We start from the raw sequence: 15,488 nt of genomic DNA on the forward strand, positions 1-15,488 counted from the left end.
CTACACATTGTCCCTTTATAGATATCCCACATCCTCTCAGCAGCAACTTCATAATGCCCAGCCCACCAGTCAGCGTGGGCAGCATCTCTGCCTGCCTTTCTCCTTGACAGTGGCCTTTGATTGGGAGTATTAAGTCAGTATTCAGGGCATGTATAATTTGCGCTGTTTATATCATTTATCACTTTCTTTTAGAGGCATTTCACAAGCAACAGGACAAAGAGGTGGAAAATGGAGATAAATTATATACCTGCTCCCTATTGTATTGCATGCAAAAAGAAAACTTTGAAGTCTGACAGCTGGGCTAAACATTAACATTTGAATACGTATTTCCTATTCCCGAGTGTTTCATTGCGATTTTGCTGCCTTTGTTTAGTGGTGAGCTTGGTAAAATAGACAATAGCTTCATGTTCTGCACAGAGAACATTCTGTTCATGAACTCCACACAAAGCCAGGGATAGATGTTTGCTGCCAGTCTTCTTGGTTTCTTGAGCAGATTTTCCGGGGATTAAACATAGGGAATATTGTCTATTATCAGTGGTGCTTCCACATCTGTACAGCTTCGATTGCAACAGCAATGGAATGAGGTAGCTCTTATCGCAGCCTGCGTATAGGCCCTTCAGGCTTGTGTTCATGCATGAGGCTTGTACAGGAAGGTGTTTATTAAGGAGCTCCTTTAGCCCCAGCAGCCTACTTCAGTGAAATGACAGAATCATCAGAAGCAAGTAAGAAGCAGCTGTATGTTCCAGGGATGAGACGTAGTGTACTGTATGACTGCAGCAACATATTGTAATACTACAGCATATGGAGGCTTATAAAGTTTGGGAAGTTAACAGACATCATATTAGTTCTTTTCTTTTTGTGAGGGTAAAGGTGAAAATGTAGTATAATTTTAGAAGTGGGGTTAGATAATGGTTGGTGTTTCATAAGATATTTTGGGAATAGTGCAGAATTAATCTCAGAATTGAGGGGCACCATGCTAATACAGATAAAACACATTCAAAAACTTGAGTGATGGCAGAAAATGCCAAAAGATCAATCAGGGTACAACAGCAGCAGTTTAACTCTCTCGCCATGAATCTTTTAATTGAAGCCTCAGATGTTTTTCACAAAAATAATAGCCTCCATTTTTTTCAGACTTTTGCCCACACTATTTTATACCTGTTACTAAAGCACAAACCTTCGACAATGTACACATGTACAGAAACAATTACCAAAAAAAACATTGAATTAAATTAACAATATGCAAGACTTAGAGTGAAGAAATTAATGTAAAGAGGAGTTTACACATTCAACACTTGGCAAATGCATAGTTTGGGTAGTTCTGTATTCATGTACTGTAAGTGGTATCTCATTTACAATTACGTTCCATTAAAATGCAAAGTTTTAACATGATTTCTCCCATAAAGAATAAGTGATTGCTTTTAAGGCACAACATGCTTATTTTATACACATAGTGGCTAATCTGTTAAAACTTTGAAACCAGATACAGATGCCGGGTTTGCATTGTGACTGGAAATCTATGTCATCACGATGCCTATAAACAAAATGTAAATAGAGAGACGACAGGGCGACAAAAGTGTAGATTACCATGAAGATCACGTTTATCCATTTGAAGCCCATTTCTTGCAAAGTTGATTGCCATATTATAGGAAAATAAATGGATACAATTGGCTTGTTTGTAGATGGGAAGAAATGTAGAAACACATGGTAGACTATGCTTTGGTTGGTAGTCAGCAATAATGTAAATTATACTGTATACAATTTGTTTTACTCACTATGACAAGCAAAAACACCAAATGGTTAATAATGGTTTCACTTTCAAAATCATGTGCGGCGTGGAAATATTTTTAGTCTTTGAAAGTCGGGGCAGAAATAATAAATAACTGCTGTGATTTAGATTTGCTCATAGACGTTAAACTTTCGCATGCGTGTGTGTGTGAAAGTCAGTATGAGTTAATGATTTTATTTTCTCACTGGTGAAGAAGTAAATGAAGCAGGAAAAGTTAAGTGTTAGGAATCTTGCCCGAGTACTCTTAGTTAAAACTGGACTACCACCCACTTCTCACCCGCTTGAGGCATTGCCAAAAATATAAGAGTGCACCGTATGGTCCTGAATAATAACATTAAGAGCTACAGTGGTGGGGTATATTCAGACATTACTAGGACACTGGAACCAGTGTAAGGCTGGAACCACTAAAGATGTAGTACGCCTTAATGAACAATTGCTGCAAAACAGTCAGGAGGGTTACGCGGCAAAAGGGCCTTTTCTTTACACAATTAACCTCCCATCTGGAGAAAGAAGAGATGGGGAATTAGAAAAGGGATGATCCTCCCATTTCCTCAGCAGCCGAGCAATTTCCTCCTGTGCCAACGGAGGAAGGTGAGGGAGAGCATGTAGGGGTCCACTATTATGCAGAGAGGCAGATGGTTCAACTTCCTTCTTGATCCCCAGATGGCAAAAGGCCAGAGGACTGTTAAGAGTCCACATTTGGCAATGATCCTGCATTAGCATGTGCATAATCACAGGCACTATTCAGTTCAACAAGTAAAGATGCCAGAGGAGAGTGTTTTTATAGTGCTGTCCATCATCAACACTCGATTATTTTAAATGGAAAATTTAATTTCTTAATTTTACACCGCGATTTAGACAATAAGTTTTTAGGGTCCCACATTTATTGAGTTGTTTAATGAGGTATTGATGGAAAGGGGATGTTATTATCATGTTGTTAAAGTGTAATTTCTTGGACTGGGTGTTGTCCATCTCAACACTTTGTGACATCAGTACAAAGGATGGGTCAATGAGTGATTACCAGACTGCCCCTCTGTAACTCTTAACCAATTAAATCCTGGAATATATCAAAATATATAACGTAACGTGTTACGGTTTTCTCTTATATTACATGTAGTTATGCATAGAGAGAATACTAATGTGATCTGCATGTGGTTACAATCAATATGTACTTCATCTGAGCAAATTTTAGATGTGTCAAGAGGATATTCGACAGTGACCATGCCTTTATATTGTTATTTGTGTACAGTAATTAAAATCACCATACACTTAAAATAACCATTTGTAAGTTACTTTGTAAGTCATATTAACTGTTTGTTGGACTCATACCTATTTATCATTCAAAAAGAAAGCTTTCAAATATGAGTAAATTGTGTTATTTAAAGTACTTTCCTCACCACTGACTGAAGCATTGCATTCATTTGAAACATGCTAGCCTCCATTACCTGGTCTTGGTAAAATACTCATGTCAAAAGCGTGATGGTGGGGTCCTGAGGCATTGGGATTAGAATATTTTTTTTTCACTCAAGTTAAGACATTTTCAATTGTGATTATTGTGTTATCTTTAGACAACTGGTGTCTTCTTGTTTTGCCAGCAGTTGCACCACAACTAAAATTTGCTCCCAATTCTGTCTAAACAAACCTTAAACTTTACACTGATAAATGTGGCTCAGTGAGAGCTGGATAATAGGGAGATAAAAGAAAGGGAAAGTGTACTGTATGAGGCATAGATGGCAGCAATGGATATGGTTATGGATGTCGGTTCAGGAATGAAGGGCTGGCGTTAAATGACTCACTTAAAAAGTGATGAATAATAAAAAATCTGATTAGTCATGTTAACAGGACCCAAGTTGAAAATAACAAGTAGTTTCTTAAGAAGCTGCACTTACGAGTACTCCCAAGCTCTTCAAACAGGTACTGTGCTTTCTCCCACTGAGTGGAGTTCTGACTTGGTGGGGCCTCGAGAGGAACAAACGCTCTGAAAGAAATGAAACAATAATTTAATAGAACTTCAGTAAAATGTATTTGGTTACTTCTTGGCTGTCTTTGTAGTACAGTACTGAATATGCCCAAGTTAAATCTTTGTACTGGCAGTGATAGTTGCTGTTCATCGCTGTTGCTAAAATAGATTAGTAAGAGACTCAGACAAACAGTAACAAAGACTGTTGCTTATTTCAACCAAATTTCTGATTTAACAACTATATCCTACCAAACAAACTTGAATGTCAGATGTACCATAATGATTAATGTCCTGACATGGGGAAAAAAAAGAAGCTTTTACTTTGTTTTCCACTCCAGCAATGGCACGTCAAAGCTCAAATGTACACGTCTATGTTCAGACTTACCTGCATTGGTGTAAATTTACACCTGTACTTCCTGATTTGTCTAAACTGGGGTTTTTGTCTTTTTTTTTTAATTGTGTTGCTATTATGCTGGTTTTTTTTGGTCACTGCTATGTTGCTCAAGAAAACCAAAGTGTTAATGGGTCTTTGGAATGAAAGATATATATATATATATATATATATATCCATCAGACAGACAGATTGACGGATGGATCGATACAATAGATGGATAAAACAGAGACAAAAGGACACAGAATCTAGTTCTAAGTGAAAAATGGTGCTCTGTAAGTGAACTGGGATTCTTTTAGGGGATTAAAAAAACAGAGGCCAAAACAGTTTAAACAGCAGCACCATGGGAGGTAAAAGACATTGGAGCTGCTTCTCAGAGCCTTTCCTTTGCCTCACAAGCAAAAGAATAACTTTTAGGTCTTTAGGCAGCATCTGATATCATGTGGACATCCCCTGCAGGTTCCACACTTGCACTTAATTGTATTCGCTCCCATTTTGGTCACGTCACCCCATGAAAGTGTCCTTTACCCACAGCCATGTCTGCAGTAAGGATGCAGGACTTTCTCAAGCTTATACTCTTGAAAGTAATTTCCTCAAATGAGAAACACGGGTTAAAAAAATGTGAGAGTTATTAATGCTTTGTCTATTCATGTGCAAGTGTCCAAACTTTGGTTTCCTGTTTTAGTCTCACTTCAGTGTGTTTGCTCCAACTGTTGCAGTACACTATAGCCAGGCTACAAAAACAGGTTGACCAGCACAATAATGGTCTCCGGCTACCAAATGGTTTGAAATGTGGGTGTTTATCTCCTACACAATTAGAAATAACCACTTATGACACAGTGTCAATGTGTTAAAGACAAGCCTTACTGGTCCCTTTGGCATTTTTGTTTGAAGGAGATGCCAGCCAGCCTTTTCAAAAGCTTTAATCAATATGATTTACATTAACACAGAAAATAAAACATTAAAAGGCTTGAAAGTAAACCAAAAGACTTTATAAATTATTTGCGGTGGCACTTGAAATACAATTTTTAAAAAAGCTCAGGGGCCATTTTAGGAGTTAGCTCACCTTGCCATGTATAAAGACAACAAACAAAAGCCTTGTAACCTCAAGCAAGGACCTACTGAGGGAACAGTCACCAAACAAAGCAATTATGTCTCTCAGTATCAGAAAAGCAGCCGAGTATAAAAGCTGCCATGTTGTTGGAAATCAAAGGACCAAAGCAACAATTGAACAGAACAAAGCGACAGTAGTTCCAGTTCATGAGGTAAAGGGAGGGCTAAATTGCTTCTGTCTGTAAAAACGTCCTAACTTCAAAACTTTCAGCTGTGAGAAAGTGTAGTCATGTGTCCTTTATTTTCCCAAACCAGATACGCCTTCTTCCAGGGCACCATTTAATGGTTGAGAGAGCGCATTCAATCGTATACGTTGAACTCCAGGTATGTTGCTGTCACGGCGGCAGGGGAAATCTATTACATTGAGCTGGTGCTACTGGACACCAACAGTATAAAAATCTGCAGATAAATGGAACATGGCTAAAAACGTGCATTAGTACATATCTGTAGTTACAATACAGAATGTCACAAAAAAAGAGCCAATGTTCCCTCCACATAGAGAAGATTCTCCGAGTCAAAACTAGATTCAGAGGTGAGAATAAATCCTATATTTAGAGATAGGTATATAGCTTCTTCTCCTGAATGGCTTATCATGGCCAGACAAATGGTACTGTAGCTGTTTGAAGGGACCTCCTCTCATTAACTCAACACAATGATATACCCAGACCCACTTTTCCTGTCGTGTACTGAAGCAGAAGAAGCCATCCATGTCTCCAACTTACCCAATTAAAAGGAGCACCATGCAGACAATGACAAATCCAATTGTGTACTTCAGAGCGTTGTTCACTTGCTGTAATAAAAGAAAAAAATTAAACTGGTCAATCAAGGCCATGAAGTGAAATATTATTATTCATTGTGAGTGAGGGAAGGGGGTCATACTCTATTTAGCAAAGGACTAAGAGTGAGTGAGAGCCACACAGAGTCGGTATAGATCCAGTTTGACCTGGCAGAGATAACACGTCACTCGCGGTGCTATTCAAGGTGCTTTTAAAGTAGCAATACAAAAGACCTCCCTATCTGGAAGAGAAACCGCCTCTGTCAGCTCAAAACTGACACATGGAGAGGAGAAAAGGCACGAAGCAATAGCTGGTGTCTGGTACTCACTAATTACTCAAAAGTGTTATCTCTCACTGAAACTACTTCTAGAGATATAGATTTTATTACCAAGCACGAACGATTTTGTGTACGACACGCCGTGCTAATTAATAACTGCATATGAAAAAAAACCAAGGTAACAACAGGGCTTGGCAGATCAGCTGCTGTAATTGTGAGGAAAAATAAAATCTGTTAGTATCTCTCTAAACAGTGAGTAATAATGCTATTTACTAAATAGAAAGATACAGTTAGAAGGACAAATGGTATTATACCGTAGATAGTGACAGTAATATGACAGATTCTATAATAGGACCATACCCAACTATACCAAAACAATTATACAATTTCAGGCTTCAAATAAATATTTATTTGTCAATTCCTTTATAAAAAATGCATATTTTTATGCCTTTCACCAAAAAAAAAAAAAAAAAAAAAAAAGTCTACGAAACCTTCCAAGCTACAGTTCCTTTAATCAAAACATATACTCTTTTTTTGCGGTGTTAAGATAAAAATCTTTTGATATGGGTGCACAGTGAAGATTCATTATATGACAAAGAAACATATGGGAAATTTTCAAGAATCAGGTAAATAAATATGGAAGGATGCAAATTAGCTTTCAGTGTTTGTCATGTAAAATGTGCAATCAAATTGGTTCAAATTGCCTTAAGCTTGACTGGAAAGTTTGACTGGAATTACCTGAGGATGTTTTTTCATTTGCATATTGATCAGATGCACCTGAATAAAATTTGAATTCCTCAGCCCCACATCTAAGCAGGCTACAGTGTTGTGTTTCGAAGAAGAAAAGTGTGTTCTTACCGAGCACTTGCTCACGTTGTTGTCATCCTTTTCTTCGTAATAGAAGTAAACAAACGGGATCCATAAGAAGACACAGAACAGTATGATGGAGTAAAGAGCTGTATGGATACAAAAGAAAAATGGAAATCAAAGAATCAGGCAAAGTTATCTTTGTTACAAATATCACCAAAACTGAATATCCATTACCGTTCCCCTGGATAGACGATGTCAAACATGCTCTATCTGTTTGTCTGTCTCCGATACTATGATGCTAAAATGTTAAAACATTGCAGCGCATTTCTGTCAAGTACAGTACATTCAATGTTTCGATTTTCCAAAATGCATTTTCTGTATTCATGAAATAGTGTCAGTAAACATTATTCCTCTCATGCAAGTTTGATATTACTGTAGGATGCACGCTGTTCATCCACTTGAAATGATGCTGAATTTCCCTTGACGGGCTAAAGGCAATGTAGAGTGCACATCAAAAAGGATTTCTGTGAAGAATATGCTGTAATTTCTCCTCCTCAGGTTACACAACAGCCATAATAAAATTCTCTCTTTCATCATTCATTTATCTCTTTTCTTGACATTTTGTCTCTTGACAACATACTGCATTGAATATATGATGATCTAAGATAAACAAGCACCGCATTACGAACTATTTTGCCATTCTCTTAACCTGTCAGTGTGACCCTTAAAGGCAGTTAAGTTTAATTGTTTTACATCACATTCAGACTGACACAATGACATCAGTCAAACCCGTGTCTGGGGTCTATCTGTATTGGTTAACCCTATTTAACGAGCCTTCCCTCAAACAGGGTTGGATACAGGGTCTAATTTTGGTGACCTGACGTCGCTATCAGGAAAAGAAAGAAAAAAAACAATCGATGATATTGACATTTAAGTGTCACTTCACCGACTGGCTGAGAAAAGTGAGGGAGATGGAGAGAGAGATAAGAGGGAGAGACAGAGAGAGGGAAAAGGACGAGACAGAAATAGTGTGCACATGTGGGCGATCAAAAAGAGTTCGCATGTAGTCAGATAGAGAGATAAATCTGAAACTAACGTTTGTCTGGTAATTATTCAATATGATTCAGTGCAATGTTCAGGTTTATCAGTGAACTGCTTATCAGGAACTGCACTGAGACGAGTCTTTATTAACACCGAGATTCAGGGTGACAGCTAACTAATGAACAGGTTCAGTGAGAGTGTGCCATCTGCAAGTGGTGTAACACTAATTAATTTTTAAATATAAATAAATGCATTTTTAAACCACTTTCCAAAACAATCATCAACCTTTATACACAAAGACAAGCAGCCACAACCCTCTTCTTTATAAATAAAACAGAGCATATGGGACTCTTGTCACATAAAAGTACAGTTGTTCAAAGTAGATGGGGAAAAAAAGTAAGTAGAAACCCAGGGTGGTTAAAGCAAAAAAGGTTTAAAAAAAAAAAAAAAACACATCTCATACAAAAATAACTGCTGAACATCGATGAGGTCCCATGACATGGCAGAATTTCAGGCCAATAGGAAAGTGCTTTGCTTTCATTTTTGTGCTCATGGTATCTAATTGCTTTAAGTTCTGTGTTCACTTAACTGCTCAAATTCCTCTGCTTGCAGTGTAGTGGTCCAGATAATTAATCATTAATGCCAGTGACCTGACTGTGAGGAGCACCGTTTGTAATTGCTTTAAATCAATAACTCAGGCATGGTTGTGGGTTTATGAAATGAAACGATTTTGGTGTGTTACATTCAGTACGCTTCAAAGAAATAACCCAGGGTGAAGCTTCATCCGCTATCAATGTTTTAAAATGGTGTATGATCATGACTGACAGACAAGCTAAAAACCATGTTATTACCCCATTTACCCTATCTGGCAATAACATGCGATCAGTCTCCAAATAACAGGGAAAGCGCAAGCAAATGCAAGATGGACGCAGAACACAATAGAATTGGGATGTGATGATAAATCAGCCATCTGAAACCCGTGATCACGAAAATCTCCCACACAACTCGTGAAAGATCCCCCGAACTCTGCTTCTCCCTGCTAACTCGCGTAAGCACGACAAAATCTACAGGTAGTAGCAGTAACTTCAGCTTGGCAATGGAAGAAAAAAAAAGAAGATAAATTTCATACAGCAGCAGAGCTTCCCTTGACATAGGAGGAGCCCTGTTTGTTGTGAAGTCAGTCAGCCCCATCTGACTGATTAGCATGTTGAGGCTGGATGAAGTTGCGGGCACAATCAAGATGATGAGAACGCATTTTAATAAAAGATGTAAATGCAAAAATCCATGGATTGGATGTCATTATACAGAAAACATATTCAGATAATATGATAATAGATGCCAGGTATAAATAGGGCCTTCAATAAGCTTTTACAATTAAAAGTTATCTCATTAGCAGTCTCTATGTAGGTTTTTCTGTTATAAATACCACCGGTTGTGTCCTCAGTAAACTGAGGATAGTACTGTTTCTGCTCAGATTTAAGAATCCACAGCACTGAACAATAGATTCAATTAGAGGGTGAACACATTATCCTTCTGTTATTGCTATGATTAATATTGCTTCTTGTATGTCTCACCAATCAGGTAATAATCAGTTCCATTTGAAAGTTGATCACTGCAATAGGAAAAAGCCATCTGCATAAGAAAATGGTTTTATATACAATAGTTGGTGAGCTTCTTTATGGAGCGGATACAATACACCATGGAGAAGGACCTCACTCTCCTCTGCTCGAAGCCTTTTTGTTTGTTTGCTTCTTCCTGTACTTGCAGCTTTTTTAGAGAAAAGACAAACACTCAAATACATTAGCAATTCATAGAGCGGAGGTGAGGCAAAGACACTTAAATAGAGAGATGCTATTTCCAGCTGGGGGCTTTTCTTTCAGCAGCAAATGGATATCAGTGGAGATGGTGCAGACAACCCCAAAATAACTAACAGAAAAACATGTTTCAAAGACATGATCAGAATCATGCATCATCAGGCATTACTCAATACCACCTTGAGGTACTAATTTGACTCATTAGCACAAGTTGCAACAGATGGAAATGTGCAGGAAGGCCAACAGCTTCCCAAGACCACATTTAAATAGAGATGTTATATGATAAAAGTGTTTTAATTTATGAGTTAAGCCTCAATTTTTAGTCACCAAAATCAGACAAAACGGAAACCATTGATGGATGGGAGATGATTCAGGCAAGAAAGAACGACTAAACACATGCCCTAAGCAGTGCCTTTATAGCATGATAAACTACACAACCGTAGATGTGACTGTGGAATGGAAAATAATAAAGTTGAAGAAAAAATAAAACTGAAAACTTGCACCTGATATCCACTTAATCCATAACAACAGTAGCACACTTCAATTTCAATGTACATGTGGAGATCAAGTGCTCCATATCAGTCCAGTACGTGTGGCCCAAAGCAAGTACAAACATGCACCCCTTGTGAACTGAACTATATTTCACAAAAAGCTCTCTTTGCTGCAGACAAATGAATGTTACCATTATAGGAGGTTTGCTTTTTGCCAGCTGTGATTGTGACAGGGTATTATTTTCAATAAACACATGCCCATTGCTCCACTAAGATATCCATTTACACTCATTTACAGCCAGACAAACTGAGTTTAGGATGATGCCAGGAGCCAATAAATGCAAGGCATGCACAGTATGCAGCCGCTGGCATAAGCTTGCAGGTTAAAGCAATGGCTAAAATTAATCATAACACCATGAATATTAACATACTGAGAGAATAGATCATACTGTATTACCATGAATCATCCATTACTCTCGACACAGATCATAACTGGGAAGAACGCCTGAACAGGGATAAAAGTTTAGCACATTTATCGCTGCGACAGAGAGTAGAGGACTAAATAATTAAATGTTATTAACCCTTCACATTGTTCTCATGTTCATGTGAAGTATCTACACTAATGGGCAACAACATTAAAACCACTGACGGCTGACGTTAATAACACTGATTATCTCGTTAATGGCACCTGTCAAGGGGTGGGAAATATCAAGCAGCCAGTGAGCAGTCAGTTTTTGAAGTTGATGGGCTGGAAGAAGGAAAAATTGGTAAGCATAAACAAAGCCAAAATAGTGTTGTCTGGATGACTGGGTCAGAGCAGCACAAAAGGGCTTGTGGGTTTTTCCCAGCAGTATTTGGGCTCAACCAAAAGTAGTCCAACAAAGGACAATTAGTGAACCAGTGACAGGGTCATGGTTGTTCAAGTCGAACATTGCAGTTGAGAAATGATGTCGCAACCAAGTTGACTGTATTCAAGTTAACAAGTCGGAAAAGGCAGGTTATCCATTGTTAGTATACCAGTTGATCAGAACGCATTACGCAGTATTTTGAACATGCAAACACGTCCACAGAAAGAACATGGACAGGACTGTGTTTACGACAAATTTAATGAGATGTAAATAACAGGACAACCACATCTTTCTTCCAGCTTTCCGAGACAAAAATCCAATTTCGGGGGGCGTTCCAGTAGAAATTTCCAATTGGAAACTCTCAAAATTCTGACTTCCCACTTCAAATGGAGCGCCACATCATTGATGCACCTGGGGTGTGAAGGCTTGACATGTGGTCCAATCCCACAGATGAGCTACTGCAGCATATTTACTGAAAACCTTGGCTATAATAGAAAGGTGTCAGAAAACACTGGATGCATTGGAGCTTGCTGCGTATGGGGGTACGTAGCCGCAGACCAATCAGAGTGCCCATACTATCCCCTTTCCACCCACGAAAGCATGTGAGCACAAAAAAACAGGACCATGGAGTAATGTAAGAAGGTGGTCTGGTCTGATGAATCACATCTTCTTTTAGATCACATGGACGACCGGGCGTGTGTGTGTATCATTTATACAGGAAAATAGAGGGCAGCAGGATGCACTATGGGAAGAAGGTGGTGGAATGCCCTGGGCAATGTTCCGCTGGGAAACTTCAGGTCCTGGCCTGCATGTGGATGTTACTTTGACACCTACCACCTACCTAATCATTGTTGCAGACCACGTACACCCCTTCATGGCAGCAGTATTCCCTGATGGCAGTGGCCTCTCTCAGCAGGATAATACACCCTGCCACACTGCAAGAAATTGGTCAGGGACGGTTTGAGGAACGTGACAAAGAGTTCAAGGTGTTGACTTGGCCTCCAAATTCCCCGATCGAGCACCTGTCGGATGTCCTGGAAAAACAAGTCCGATCCACCTCAGAAACTCACATGACTTAAAGGATCTGCTGTGAACATCTAGGTGCCTAATTTGACAGGACACCTTCAGAGGTCTTGCGGAGGCCAATGCGTCGACGGGTCAGAGCTGTTTTGGCTGCGCGAGGGGTACCGACAGAATATTCAGCAGGTGGTTTTAATGTTGAGGCTAATAGGTGGTGTACTCCTGTTTAGTCAGGGTGCAAACGAAACAATAAAAATAAAGAAAACATATTTTGGGAGATTGATGGCTATAATCTACTAATGGAGTGCCAGCTGCAAAAAAAAAAATTAGGTCACCAACACAAGTAATAGTTATATACCTCTTTTTATGTCCATTACCAACTATCATTCATTAAATACAATGTAATGCTTAATGAGAAACATTAAACCCATGTCCTCACCTTACTATGGTTGCACACAAGGCCATTAGCACCTGGAATCTTGTTCCTTGCAGACAAGCGAAATAAAATGCCTGGGGAGATTTCTCAGATACACTGTCTCCCACAAAGGACTCCTGAGACAGATGAACATATCTGTCAACACAGACACTTGCTGAAAGATATGACACCGCGAGCTTGCACTCTCATTTCCTGTTGAAATCGAGGGAGCCATCCTTATTGGACGTCTAAGCATGTGGCTAAACACTGGTGAATACTAGACTTAAATTTGACAGGTATCATGAAGGACTCACGACACCCGTGTTGCTCTGTTTCCTCTGGATATGGGAGCAAAACATGTTTGCTAGCTGATGGACTATCAGGTATTGGAGTCATTCTGCAGGTTCAAAGATCAAAGTTAAGTATATCATGGAAGAAAATATGTATTGTGTTTCAATATTGAATAAACAATACAAAATTTTCTTTATGTGACAGTGCTATAATAACTATTATTATATTATTATAAATATTCAAATCTACATGTATTGTATTGTGGAACATTATCTGGTACATATACATGTCACGTAAGTGATGTTTTTTTTTACCAATGTTCATTTGTTTACTGAGTATAAGGATGTGAGTTAGGTAATAGCTACTAAACATCTAATTCAAATTAGCTGACAGCCACAACAAACACAATCAATCCAAGGTCTAGAATTATTTTTCTATTATTTCAAAAGACAAAGTGAAGCTGTGTGCATGACCTCTCTCACAGCAGTCATGTATAACAGGAACAAAAACATTCAGAGAGCTCAACACTAACCAGACATAAACGTGACAAAAAGAAAGAACACTGGCTTTACTTCACTAACAGACTCTGCAAACATATAAGGTTGAGATTCTTTAACATTAAATAGTATAATTATTTAACAGTGGAGACACTGTATTTCTTATCAAACTAATTACAGAAAATCCAATACCAATGTCTTAATACAATAAGAACTTTAAGAATTAATACAATATCAGGAGGTCCATGCGATTTATTGACTCCAAACTAATGGCAGCAAGCAGTAAAGCCAACTCCTGACTCTCTGGAAACCTAAGCGTTATGTTGTAGATGTATATTCTGTATCTAGAATATATACAATATGCATGGACTTCTCAGTGTTGGACACCCCAGCTTACATCCATGCTTATATACATCAACATGCTTCATCTCTACTTTAAATACCATCAGGGCTATCCAGTGGGCACATGGGAAATTTAATCCTGCATGCCTTTAAAACATATGCCTTCCAACATGTGCACATGTTAACACCCCAATGTTCATCATAAGTGTGCAAAGAGGTTTGTGTGGAGTTTGGTTTTTTGTTTGTTATACTGTGCTGTTAACCTTTTTTTCCAAGTAAAAACAACATGAGTGTTACTGATTTGAAGACATCAGGAGAGGGAATTGTGAAACTGAATGCACATGAGAAAAATAACAGCCTACATTCCAGTTGTCATCAACCATGTCTTCTTATTGCATCATGAATGATTACATTTATTTATTATTTGTCAACAATATCATTGGACAAGCTGGACAATATATTTTTAGCTTTCTGGCAGGAGAGCAGTCAGTGAAACATCCATCAACATGTTACACGGTTTAGATTTTTTTTTTCATTGTTTCTTTTGGCATTTTTGGATTTATTCCCATAGTTCAGTGGAGACAGACAGACAGGAAATGTGAGGAGGAAAGTAGGGGAATTACAGGCAGTAAAGGTCAAGCTGACTGGGAATTGAACCAGGGACTCACTGTGACGGCATTTGCACCCATGTGGTATGCACTCTAACCATCATGTTACCCAGTCATAGCCTATAACATATTTACGATAACAGCAAGAGAGTTGTTTTATATTTTGGTATTACTGACTCGGTCTTCTCGTTTGATTTCTATGCAGAGTACAGCTGTATTTCAAATACCAATAAAAATGCCAGTGGAAAAATCTATTTCGGTAATTTAGCAATAAATGTACCAATAACTTACATGTTGGTAATATTTACAAAGGAAAAACTTTGTTTTAACTCAATACAGTTGGTATGTCATCTTCAGAAATTCAGTATGAGCCAGGCTTCATTGTGTATCATAATAAGAGAGGCTTACATTATTGAGAGAGGTTTTAAGTTTTGTTCATGGTCTATAAGTTCGTAAATATTTCAAGGTAGAAAGACATGGTGAAATTGAGAGCAGCGCTGCATTTTCTTTTCAAGAAAGAAGCCATTTGTCTCTTGTGCTTGCTTGACTGTGTTCTTATTGTTGAAGGCCTCTTTGTACCACACAAAGCTGCCCTCCAAAATCAAACTACAATTTTGTCAATCTTTCAGAAATGCTCTTAAAAGAAGCACCAGGCTACCCCTTTCCAATAAAATCCAGCAACCACATTTGGTGGACAAAAATCACAGGCAACATGAAAGTTATTGTAGTGTATTTACAAGAGGACGACTTCCTCTCGAGCTTCTCTACAAATGGCATTAAAAAAAAAAAAAGCAAGGAGAAAGCCAATGATTTATTTAGAGGGCCCAGGGGTATTTTGCCCTGTTACTTAAGGGTCTTATGCACCACTGCTTTGAAGTACTGAACAGTCCAAGGAAATGTATAAATGGACAGAGGGCTGGAGATTGAAGGCTAAGCTTTCAAACTCAGGGTTCATCAAAGATCACAAAAAGGTATTTGAGCTCGAAACGAAAGTGGGTGTTTCTG

General features: G+C 38.4%; 1 protein-coding gene across 1 annotated transcript in view; it reads right to left on the reverse strand.

Moving 5' to 3' along the window:
• The window catches only part of lmbrd1 (LMBR1 domain containing 1), a 58,361-nt gene that overhangs the window by 33,254 nt on the left and 9,619 nt on the right, over positions 1 to 15,488 (reverse strand). Inside the window, exons 4-6 of the mRNA XM_069144863.1 lie at positions 7,165 to 7,262; positions 5,976 to 6,043; positions 3,679 to 3,767 (exon numbers count right to left, since the gene is read on the reverse strand). Of these exons, the coding sequence (XP_069000964.1) occupies positions 3,679 to 3,767; positions 5,976 to 6,043; positions 7,165 to 7,262 (255 nt within the window). The remainder of the gene's footprint in view (positions 1 to 3,678; positions 3,768 to 5,975; positions 6,044 to 7,164; positions 7,263 to 15,488) is intronic.

Source organism: Embiotoca jacksoni, unplaced genomic scaffold (genome assembly GCF_022577435.1).
Source record: "Embiotoca jacksoni isolate LCO1_2020_lvr unplaced genomic scaffold, fEmbJac1.0.p SCAF_12, whole genome shotgun sequence".
NCBI lineage: Eukaryota > Metazoa > Chordata > Actinopteri > Embiotocidae > Embiotoca > Embiotoca jacksoni.